General features: G+C 32.3%; 1 protein-coding gene across 1 annotated transcript; it reads right to left on the reverse strand.

Moving 5' to 3' along the window:
• Nucleotides 1-3,043: 3,043 nt before the first annotated feature.
• On the reverse strand, nucleotides 3,044-5,108 carry LOC112709243 (zinc finger BED domain-containing protein RICESLEEPER 2-like). The gene is made up of 4 exons (XM_025761138.1): nucleotides 4,883-5,108; nucleotides 4,650-4,756; nucleotides 3,230-4,271; nucleotides 3,044-3,096 (listed from the first exon to the last, which is right to left on the reverse strand). Exons 1-4 carry the CDS (start codon nucleotides 5,106-5,108, stop codon nucleotides 3,044-3,046), a joined length of 1,428 nt encoding a protein of 475 aa, XP_025616923.1.
• Nucleotides 5,109-13,141: the final 8,033 nt, after the last annotated feature.

Genomic DNA, 13,141 nt, shown 5'->3' on the forward strand with positions numbered 1-13,141 from the left:
AATAAATGAACCTAGAGCTACAGAAACAGAATGAGTGATAAACGCAGGGAAAAGCATGATTGAAAAGGCAAGGGAAGACGCGCGAGAAGGAGAACGAAGAAATTTGGCAAGAAGGAGAACGAAGAAGGAAACGAAATCTTTTAAAAATTGGAAGTTATATATTCGCGCTTCTGTTATATAGCGCGTGAAAGTTACGTAACATTAGGAGTGCATTTTGGGGGTTAGTTGTTTTTTGGACTTGTAAGGCTTGTAAGTCTTAATCGCTTGTATGCGTAGATTTTCTGTAAATTTTATACTAATTTTATAAATGCTAGATTTATGTTGGTAAAGGAAAATAAATGTGGACAACCTAACAGGACTAATTGGATTACAAAATTTAGAAATTCAACAAACCATAAACAAACTAAAGCAATGCAAGTGAAAAGAAAAAAAAAAGTTGCTGATCCCTGAGAATATACCCTTGCAGGCTATATTATGCGCTGGTTTGTATCCCAATGTGGCAGCTAGTGAACACGGTATTGTTGGAGCAATTCTTAGCACCTTCAACCATTCTTCTAACACTGCGAATAGTGGTCATACACGGAAGAAGAGAAGTTCATATCCATCCTTTCAATACCCCTTTCTTGGCTTCCTTGAAAAGGTTTGTTAGTAATTTATAAGTGGAAATTTGTTAGCTTGCCCTTTCAAGATGCTTTTCTGATATGATTTGAAAATGTATTACTCTTGTTATTACTTGTTCTGTTTCTTTTTGTATTACTCTTGTTATTACCCTTGTTCTATTTTTTTATTACTTGGAAATTTGTTATTACTTGTTCTGTTTCTTTCAGGATGCTGCTAGGCTCCAATCTCTTGAAAAATTCCTTCGGATAAACTTTTATTGGAAAAAGACTATACTCAAAGTTAAAGTACATAAATATCTGCATCTATTTTAGATTTAAAGCATTATATATGTGGATCTGTGATATAAATCTAGCTATTGGTATTTCAGGTTGAAACAAACAGAATATTTTACGCGATACTTTTATCGTTTCTCCATACTGCATTTTGCTGTTTCGAGGGTCAATTAATGTTCAGCATTAGGTACATGTTCTGGTTCTCTTTTGGCAGTATATGATTATAAGTTTACTTCATAGATCTTTAAAAATGGACCAATTACTATTTTCTTAGGTTGCAAATTACTCCACTTCAAATATACTTTATTTCTTTATTAATTAGCTAGTGGACTGTTTCTGTTAAGTAATTACCTCACACGTATATATATATATATATATATATATATATATATATATATATATATATAATTTCATGTTTCTAGATATACGATACTAATATTATATATTTTTCAATGTAAGGAAATATTTATACTAACATATAATTAAATACTTAATTAAAATTTTTTTAAAACAAACAGCACTTAACAAATCAACCTCATATAAGAAAAATAATGATATTTCTTGAAAAAAAGAAGTTTAACAGCAATCCCAATATCGATTAATGTAGATGTATGTATAAATACAATGAAACCAAACTCACAAATGACGTACCATTTGACCACACTGAGTGTCATTCTTGGCTACCAAGAAACTCCCCTCATAACTAAGAAATGTGCTTCCACTTCACTCCACCTGTATCCTCACTGTTAATAATTTTCCTCCTCAATATAAATATTTTATTACTTCAAATAATAAAGCTTTACTTTCTCAATATAAAGCTTTACTTTCTCACCACTTGTCAAGCAACTTCCCGTCCATTCTGAAATGCTGGGCCTTCTTTATAAACCTCCACTTCACACTCTTACTGCCTCCATTACTCCACAACTTGAACAACGTTTCACCAAAACTACATATAACACATACAAACACTTTTTTTTTTAATTATTAGTATAATGTCTAATTATTTTTTTGTGTATTTAACTAGGGGTGTTTATAGTTTGATTAATCCAAAAATCAAACCAGTTTTTGGTTAATTAAAAATATAGTATTAGTTAATTAACTAAATTAGTTTCATATGATAAAACCGATTATTAACCGATTAGTAAAATTTAAAATCGGTTTTTAACCGGTTATTAAAACAAAAACCGATTTTAAAAAATTAACCGGTTTTTATATAAAAAATCGGTTTTTATATAAAAAAAACTGGTTTTAACACTGAAAACTGGTTTTCATATCAAAAGACCAATTTTTACACTAAAAAAATTGGTTTTTATACCAAAAAATTGGTTTTTACACCCAAAAACCAATTTTTATACAAAAATTAATTTTTTTACATACAAAAACCCAATTTTTTTATCTTTTTTCTTTTAAATTGATTTTTTTAATCTAAAATTTATTTTTTTTTCTTTCTAAATAATACAAGTAACATTTGTAAATAATAAAATTTCTTTCATTGTAAATTATAATTACTTTTCTAAACTTTTGGTGGCAATACTTTTCACATACACCTACTAAAGATAATGGAAGTGAAACATTAAATATTGAGTACAAAAATAGTTGGTAAAGCAGGCTAATAGGGTGATAAAAGAAAAAAAATGGTCCCAAGAGCTTTCCCTGTTTATTCTATCATGATTAATGATGAGATTCATTTCTGTGTCAACTTGCACAAAGTGCATACACAAAGGAAAATGCGAACAATACCTAAATTCAGGAATTACAACTAGAAATGTGGACAAGACAAGGTGTATAACATCATAGATTAATGGACATAAATTTTTGACAAGTTTATCATACATTGCAAGACTAAAAGAAGCAGCAAAGAATGAACATCAAAGCATTAAACAGTGAAACTCCCTTGTTTTTATTGGTTTACATAAGTTGGATACCAGAACATATCTGTGTAAGCCTACTCAGTAATCTCATCAAAAGAAGATAAAAATTATGGACCGTGAAAGTAAGAAACACATCCAAATAAACCATGTTAAAAAAGAAAAGAACTCGAAATTCTCATCTAGGGAAAGCTACCCCTATCAACAATTAACTTAGTAAGTCTAATCTCTTTACCACCTAAGTGTTTAAAATAACTAAAGAAAACAAACAATCAAGACTTTCTAGTCATCCTCAATCGCAATTGAACTTAGACCCACTGAACAAGTAAAGTCCTCTGATAAAATCAAATTTGCATACAAAAAAAATTATAATTAAAAATTTTAAAAAATTATAATTATAAGTTAAACTAAAGCATTTTCTAAGTAAATCATATGATATATTTAAGAAACATTTAATATTCAATTTACCTTGCTCGACCTTTTCAAACTCTTCGAAATTCTCAGGTGCAAGAGAAGAGAAAAAGTCTCCTTTAAGCCAATCTTCGGTACATACAAGGGCTTCTACCATCTTAGGAGTCAATGAGCTACGATATTGATCGATGATTCTTTCCCCCATACTAAAAGCAGACTCGGAAGCTACTGTTGAAACTGGTATAGCCAATATGTCCCGTGCCATATTTGCTAGGACGGAAAACAGATTCGAGTTAACCTTCCACCATCCTAGAATATCCAAAGGCTTATCATCTGGCTCACAGTCTTCATTCAAATAACGATCAAGCTCAGAGTTAAGATTGGATTTGTGACAGATTGATCGACGATATAACCCCGTATCATAAATGTCTTTGGCTTTATCACTTGCACTAGGTTGGGAGAGGGTATCATCTTGGTTTCCTTCATCTGCGCCTTGATATAAATTATAAAGCGAATAAAGACAAGAAGACAACTTTGTCTTCAATTCACCACCCACTTCCACACCAAAAGAATTAACTAGGCACCACTTAACATAATCCAACTTATGGCAAGGATCTAGAACGACAGCAATTAACAATAACATGTTAATAGTTTTTGCATTTCCCCAATACTTGTTGTATTGTTGAATCCTCCTTCCAAGAGCAAACACTTCTTTCATGTACAAGTTACTAGTGACATAAGAGGATCCAGAGATGCGAAGTGTAGCATCGTAAAACATCTCTAAAAATGGTAAGACGGACTTAGCATAATCCCAATCTTGAATTGAAGGCACCCCTCTTCCCTTGTTTAATTCTTCAACAAATTTTTTGTCTTGCATCTCTAATAGCTCAAATGCCTTCTGATGCTTTAAGGCTGCTACTAACATTAAGTATGTAGAGTTCCATCGTGGTTCAACATCTATGCAAACAAGACTCTTATGTGGAATATTCTCTTGTGCAATACATGCCTTGAACCTAGTTAATCTTGAATTTGAGGATCTAACATACTTCACAGCATCCCGAATTTCAGTGACCAAATCATCAATCTCCTTCAATCCATCCTTCACAATCAGATTTAAAATATGTTCACAACACCGCATATGGAGATACTCTCCATTCAAAACTGAACTCTTCCAAGAAATCAGCCTTCTTTGTAAATACATAACTCCTACATCGTTAGACGATGCATTATCAACTGTCAAACTCAAGATCTTGTTCAACTTCTAGCTATTCAAGCAAGCTTCAACATTTTGAGCGATAATCTCCCCCGTGTGGCCGGTGACTTGGCAAAAATTTAGTATTTTCTTTTGCAACTTCTAGTCCACATCAATGAAATGAATAGTCAAACACATATACGCCATATTCTGACACGAACTCCAGTTATCAGTTGTAAGACAAACTCTTCCTCCGTATTTGGAAAAGTATTTTTGAAGTTAAACCTTCTTTGTTTCATAGAGCATCAAGATGTCACCTGCCAATGTAATACGTGAAAGAGTGTTGAATCCTGGTTGTAGAGCCGCCGAATATTCTTTAAAACTTTGAATTTCTACAAATCAAAAAAGAAGCTCCTCGCGAACAAATATTGATATCAATTTTTCCCGGGGATATTCTACATCAAACCTACCCACTTGTGCTTCTGGGCTAGGCGATGTGCTTGTTTTCTATCGTTTGCCTTTATCTGAACCAGGATTGCTTTTGCAAATCTTTAAATGTGATCTCATTGCACTTGTTCCATTCCTGCACTTGATCACTTTCAAACAGTGTTGACATTGAGCCTTATTTTCATCATCAGATGTTCTCTTGAAGTGGTCCCAAACTGTTGATCGATTTTTGCACTCAGATGATGTGGTTGGGAGAGGAGGTAATGTAGAAGCCGAATGCTCTGCAGACTCTGACATGGGAACATCACGATCGGCTACCTCATTTTGAATAAGAAACCATAAAATCTAATTATTAAATACTTCAGCAAAGCAAAGTTATCAAGCACAAATCCAAGATCAAACAATATATACATATACTTTGAAACTGATTCCAAGGGTGTTCAAATGAATTAAATATTAGTCATAAATCACACCAAAATACAATGAAGTATCTCTCTAAATAAAATAATTTGAAAAATGAATAAAAATGCATTCTCTGTTGCCTTTTTTCATAGATAAAACAGAACCAATACAATGAAATATAACTATAGAGTTTAACAACAGTCAAAACAGAGGTCTGGAACCAAAATTACTTGTATTAAGCTACCGGTATTGTTCCTATAAGGATTAAAATCTAATAGCTGACCTAATAAATAAGGATTAATACCTATTTATATTTAAAAATGAAAGCATATTAAAAGGAATGGATAAAAAATGAAAGCATATTAAAATGAAAGCATATCAAGTGTTTTCCCCCATGAATTCATGTAGCTTATCATACCCTGCAGAAATTCAACTTTCTAAAATACTAGACCACTAGCAAAGGTGTCAAAGTCTCCCACCAAACTAAAATGATGAAAATTTAGTAAATCTACAGCTGGGCTATTTTAAGTTACAAATTAAACCTATGGACTTGAATGTTTGATAGAAGTGCTGATCACCAGTCCAAAATACAACCTTACTAAAAAGCCAATACTAGCAGTGCCAATTTATTATAATTAAGATTTTTTGCAGATTCCTCATGACAGCTTGAAGGCAATAAGATAATGATGGAATTTTGAGCTAATTAACTTTAGATTAAGAAATTAGTATATCTGAAAGAACTTGAGTTCATTAGTTCTACTTTCTATACAATATTTTCTATGTTATTAGAAAAGACCATTATATTCCAAGTTCTGTGAAATGAATGCTAAAAGTTTAGTTATTATGCTTTTAAGATTAGAATAAAAATTGTTGCCCAGTGAAGAAATTTACAACTGTAAAGTTGCAATAGAGTGAATAATGCATGTTAGTATAGCCAAGAGAGAAAGGATAAATCCTATTGCCCCAGTAATAATAAGAGTGAGTGCATAAAAAGGAAATTTGGTAGTAGGTATAAGTCTACTATACTCTACTCTACTCTACTCTAGTATGTACGTACAAATGTACACAAAAGTCATGCATGAAGATCTAATAATAAAATGTATCTGTCATACAAATAAAGAAAAGGGTGAAGTGAAAATTGAAAGGCAAATAGAAGCAACACACACCAACCCCTAAGCTAAGACTTGTCAAGCTATGAAATAGGAACCACTGGACCCCTTAAGGAGTTCAACATCAAGATCAGGAGACATGAAACCATACCAAAAATAGAACAACGAAAGCATGTAATATAAGAATTACAACTTCATGCCATCTCACTAATATCCCTCAATAATACTCTCGTAGTCTTAAGTTTCTCCTAACCAAAACCTAAACGGATAAGAATATCTAAAGCTCAAGAAGTGATAAACCTTCAGGAAGATAAATCAAACAATTGGTACAAAAGTAGAAGTCCCAAATACTATTTATATGATCAAAACTATAGTAACTACTTTGTGAGGCAAACCTGTTTTCCTCCTTCCCGTTCAACCAAAAAAATAATGATTTTTCATATGATTGACAAATCAAGTAAAACAAAATAAAAGCTTGATCACAGAAAAATAGGAGCTGATATGTACTATAGTTTAATGGTGCAGAAACACAGCATAATGCAGCAGCCAGAACAATAATTCTCCATTCAATGAGACAGATAATTCGAACAACAATTCTCCATTCAATTCATACAAATTAATTAAGTCTTAACCAATCAAAAAGTGAACCACAGTGAAGAAAAAACTTACAGTAGGATCCATTGAAAAGAAGAGTTCAATACTGATTGATTTAAAATCTGTACATTTTCAATCCATTAAAATGAAGAAGTCAGAAGTATACTAATGAAGAAACAAAACAGAACAAATCAAAAAAATAGAAAAAACACAGATAACAAATCTAACTCAGAACTCAGAACCAAGGGCAAGGAGGGGGTTTACCTCAATTGATGAGCTCCGGCGAGCCACCAATGAAAGAAGAAGAGAACTGAAAAAGAGAGTTACTCAAGTGAATCAAAGTGAAGACAGAGTCACGAATGGGAGGTCGAGGAACAGAGATAGAGTCGCGAATCAAACTAAAGACTCGAAGAGGTAGAGGTCCGACGAGCCACCAGCGAGCTCCGGCGAGAAGCGAAGGAGAAGAACTGTTGACGCCGGTGAACTGGAGAATTGGGTTTTGTCAAAGTATCAAAGACAAAGAGTGAATTTCAAATTAGGTTTTGATTTAGGTTTTACTTTTAATTTAATTTTGGTTAACCAATTCTAAAAAATATGGATATGGTTTTTAAAATTGTTTTATTAAACTGGTTAACCAAAATGTGGTTATGATTTTTTAACCGGTTAACCGCATTTTGGTTATTTTTTGAACACCCCTATATTTAACAGTTTTGTGTGTGTTGATATACAGTCATGTCAAGGGGAAAATGCATAAAAAATCTACTGAAATTTGTAGATGAGAGGAAAAACAACAATGCTTCTCATTCACTTCAACCTCCAACACCAGCAGCATCTGAAGATACCACTAGTGTAGAGGCTAGTGAGGCTCCTTCTCAGGCCGCTGTAAATTCCATTTCATCCGATGGAGCCACACGTTGTTCTAACTCTCTTCATCTGCTTAGAATGTGAAGATAATTGGTATTAAAATATATTGCGTAATTAATTAATGTAATTAAAGCATAGTTTAAATCATTTATTCTACTAGGTTGAACATGTCCTCCTGATCTAACTCCTAATGTTTTCAATAATGAAGTTTTTTTATTTTTCTTAAGACTCTACAAATATGAAGAAGAAAGCTAAGATCAGAGTCAAAGATGTTTGCAACTTATCTAGGGGAGATCGTGTATTGTAGAGGTTGACAAAGAGGGTGCGACATATGGTGAAACACAAGGTTTACTTGCTGGCTATTATGGTATATTAGCAACTAATGCACGTATCTTTCCAATTAGCTTTGAAAAGTGGTCATGACAAGAAAATGGTGGCATGCCTAAGTCTTTCAAGAATGAGTGCTTTGATACAATGATAAAGGTAAAATCCAAAGTATTGCAAAGAAGTGGGCAACATATAGGCAAAGATTGTGGAATGAATTCTATGATCCAACCATGAGAAGAGAAGCATTGGTGAACAATGTGCCCGATGATGTTCTAAGAGATCAATGGGCTTTCTTTGCCAATTATCGACTAAAACCGTCTACAGTTGTAAGACATTAAACAATTCATTTAGTTATTATTGTACTTTAATTAAAAAACTCTTAATTGAAGTTTTATATTTGTTTTTAGGAGCTTTGAATGAAAAATAAGGAAAATCAAAGCAAGGAAACCATTCCTCACACTTGTGGATCTAAATCCAACTCTCGAAGGTGACATGAGATGGTATATATATACACACACTTGGTACATGTATGATTTTACTTGCATTATATATGTTAATTGTTTAACTCTTTATTCCTTCTTTTTTAGTACTTGGAAACAGGGAAAAAGCCTAGTAAAGGAATGATGTACATTGAAACACATTAGAGAAAGGATAGGTCTTTTGTAAATAACGAGACATTAACTATAGTGGTAAGTGTTTTGTAAATCTTTTCTATGTTATCTTATTTTATTTGTATGTGATCATGTGAAAATGAAATTTGAGTGTGGTTGCTTGTGGATTAAGATATATAATGATTATAGGAAAGTCGTTCACTTCACTTGCATGCATTTTTCACTATAAAGTTTTGGTTGTGATCTCACAAGCTTATAGTTCCAGCAAGTACTAAGCTACAGAGGACTTTAAATAGACATTCTTATTTGGTTAGTGGCTCTCTTGTAAAGACACATGATTCTAAATTGAAAGTTCTGCATATCCTAATTTTTCTATGCTGCTACTAGTGTTCTTTTATATATTGTTCTAATTCTATAGTTTAGAGCTTTGAGCTATGTTGGTATTCGATAATATTAATGAAATATTCATGCTTTCAAATATTCATGCGCTTGGATTTTATGAGATTTGCAAGTGATATAGACAAGAGAAGGAAGAAGTGAAGAACTGCTAATTGAAATTTTTGTTATTTATTTTTTTTAAATTGAATAGTTTCTGTTTACTACTTTTAAATAGGAACAAATTGAGTTGAATATGACACAGTCAAATGAACAATTTGAGTTGTCCCCTAATGATGCTATTGGTAATGTTTTGGGGCCTGAACACTCTGGGAGAGTTTGTTGCATGGGCATGGAGCAGCGCCTACAAATACCTTTAGGAATGTGAGAAGTTGGCTTAATAGGATGACCATCTCCACTAATTCAGTTGGATCTTCTTCGCCTACTACTGCTGCAATTTTGCAGGAAAAGATCTATAATTTGGAGTCCGATTTACATAATTCAGTAAAAGGTCACTAGTCTAGAGTCTAAGTTGCAATAATCATTTGATATGATAAAAGCATACCTAATGATGAAGGAAGGAGGAATTCCCGAAGCACTTGTTGGCTTCTTTTCTTCCAGAGAGGTAAGTTTATAGTAAATTTATTTGTTAGGAATATAAGTTTAGATAGAGTAATATTCATTAAAAGTGGAGTCTAATTATTTAAATTGAACATGTTGTTCATATCATCAATTCTAATTTCTACAACTGAAGATGAATAACAGTGGCTACTGGCTAGCATTCGTCTTATCTACATAGATGGTTCTAAAAAGTATTGTTGTATTTTAAGAGTGTCACTTTAATTTGTCATACTTCATAATAAGATGTGACTCCATTTTAATATTGAACATAGGTTTAAATGCTCTTCAAAATTGAGTTGTTAGGCTTATATCAAATCATCTTAATGCTTAACTTTACTGAAAATACTAATAACATCTTATGTTTACATATAGGCTAATGATGCTGAAAGCGAGCCTACTACTCCCTTTGGTGTTAGGAGATCAGCTGGTGATAGCAACAGACATCCGAGGACAAATATTTGAGACTTTTATGTAATTAGATAATATTGAAATATTGAAGTTGTTGTATTATTTTACTTTTTAAAGAAAAACAGTAATAGTTATGTAGAACAATACCATATGAAATTATGCTTGCAACTATTGATATTAAGAATTTTTTATATAGAGAGAGTTATGTCTTATATTGAGAAATTGTGTTATAAAAGATTTAGTTTTTAAATTTTGATATTAAAAAATAAATTTTAAATTTGAGAATATGTAAATGAGATGAGATTAATGAATGATTTGAAATTAAAAATAAATAATAACTACAAGGTTTGAGGAGGTTTGAAAATCTCACAAAATAGTTAATTTGCATTAAATTAAAAAATCAATTTGTGGGGATTTTAAACTGCCACAAAAGTGATTTAAAACTGCCACAAAAGTTTAATATAAAATTCCCACTAAACACACACAAAATGCCTACAAAAGACCTCGTGGCACCTCAAATTTTGGGGGTTTTAGAAACCTCCACAAATAATAAAATAATCTGCCACAAATAAACAAAAACCTTGTAGTGATTAGAGTCTTTGTGGTAGAGGCTAGAACCAAGGCGCAGCATTCTCTGATCCGGAAGATTCGACCTTGTCTGTAACATTTTGAGTAGGATCGTTAAAGAGATGAACTGCAGGAGCTTCACCCTCATTCAGACTAGATGCGCACTAAACCTGGTGTTTAGCTTAGATGAAGATTAGTGGCCTCTCAACTGGTGTTGATCACATACAGCCTGCAATAGAAGAAATCATTCACAGTTGGAGCAGACAGTAAGAATGGATTGATCCAGAAGAATAAAGCACCTCTGAAGCCTTAATCATCTTCTTATCATTGAATCCACAATTACTGAGTAACGTTATCTTTATTTTACTTTTATGTGCTTAAACAAACAAACAACTTTTCTATCTGCCTGACTAAGATTTACAAGGTGTCCATAGTTTGATTCAAGCCAACAATTCTCGTTGGATCGACCCTAACTCACATCAGGTATTACTTGGACGACCCAGTGCACTTGCTAGTTCAATTGTGCAAAGTTAAATTCCACACACCATCTACTCTTTGACTTTTGAGTTGGTCTTTTTAAAATGGAGTGATTTACCTTTAATTTCTGATTATGAGTGTTGACGGAATAATATATCATGCACTATTTAAATACCTCCTGCTAGGTTCTAGCAAATCACAATTTTTAGCTGCTTTTATTTTAATATTCAGACTTTAATTATATATATTATTCCAAATTGATGCAATTTTTTTTCAAAAAAAAATTTCAAAGTATATCTAACCTAAGATTCAGTTGGAATTGACATGGTATATGGCTAGTGGGTTACCCTATCAAGCACTAGCAACCTCCACATGCCTTCTTTTGTTTTTTACAGTTATATGTGACCAGTTTTAATTACTGGCCTAGTTTTGACTGCACAGTACTTGTGATGTCTATTGCCTCTTGTGACAATAAAGTTACTTTATTATCTGAATATATAAATAATTAAATCTGAATTTTGATTAAACTAGCTTAGCATTGACTCTAGTTTTGATTTTGATTTCTACTTTGGCATATTCCACTTATTCTCTTGTTTAACTTTTCTCCACTTTTTTTTGGCAGAGTCGAGATTCAGATTGATAGTTGTTTATTTCTTCTCCATCAAACAATTTTTCATCTTTGGCTTCTGAAAAAGTGAGAAACCATTTCTCTCTCCTATATAATTCTTCTATTCTTATTTAATTTGTATATTGAATTATGGTTACAACAAATGACTTGGTTTTACTTATAAGGGATATAATGGCTTAGTAACTAGGCTAATTAAGAATTCTGTTTCTAGTTTAGTTCATTGGATTCTGTTAATAGATCAAATAGATTTGTTGTGTTTATTCTGCTTACAACTTGTATTTCTCAGGCATAATGTCTATGGAACTTACTACTGCATAAATGCATAATGGCCTCAAACACATCACATTGTTTCTTAATCATTGGTGCTTGCTTTCTTATGTGAGGGTTTTTCCCACATATGTATTATTGCCAATAAGTTCTATATTTATCACTTGCAAAATATTTACTTCTTTCTACAAGTATGCCATGATCACAATTGTTTCCCATGATCAATTAGATTTTGGAAGTTTAAAGCTAGAATTTGAGTTTGACATATATACTTGATTTGGACAGCTGCAACATCATTCTATTATATATCCGTTGGAAGGTTTATAATGTTAAGCCTCAAGCTACATTCTTCCAAAGTTCCAATTTATGGTGGCTTAAATATTTGTTTAGAAATTAATCTTAACTTGATTTGAACAGATTTTATTAAAAATCTCTACTTGTATTTCCTCTTATAGTCATGTCAATTGATAAGTCAAGGATTGGAAACCACGAACTCCCCATGAGTATAAAGATGGATGCTGTCAAAGTGCAATTACATGCTTTGGTCTCCTTCATTGCTGTCTAGTTGGATCATTGAAAGAATTAATTGAAGTTGACTATTTTTTTAAAAAATTTACCAAATAATAAGTGCTTCACCAAAAACCAATTGGACTGAATCCAGCCAAAACTATTGGGAAAGGTTTAGTTCTCTATTCAAAATAAACCAATCAGATTCCATGATGTCTATATTATGATAATATCTTGAAAGAAGTTTATGACCTACCATCTGCTTTTTAATCGACACTAATATTTTTAGCATGGAAACATAGAATAATTTTTTTGTACAGATTTGTAGGTGACACTGCAGAACAGGAGAATTTATGAAAACCTAAATTGTTTTGAATCCACGAGTTCAGTTGGTATGTGATATGTAAATATCATACGTTATATATCAATCAATTCATGAATTTCTTGCTCTCATGCTCTAAGTTGCAATTTTTATATTTTAACCTCTCTTCCCTTCAAGTTTCCTTTCCACATGATGGACGTCAGCCTTCCCATCTAATAATTGCCGGTTTAGTATTCACACCCTTCTGGTGC

This window comes from Arachis hypogaea, chromosome 9 (assembly GCF_003086295.3).
Source record: "Arachis hypogaea cultivar Tifrunner chromosome 9, arahy.Tifrunner.gnm2.J5K5, whole genome shotgun sequence".
NCBI lineage: Eukaryota > Viridiplantae > Streptophyta > Magnoliopsida > Fabales > Fabaceae > Arachis > Arachis hypogaea.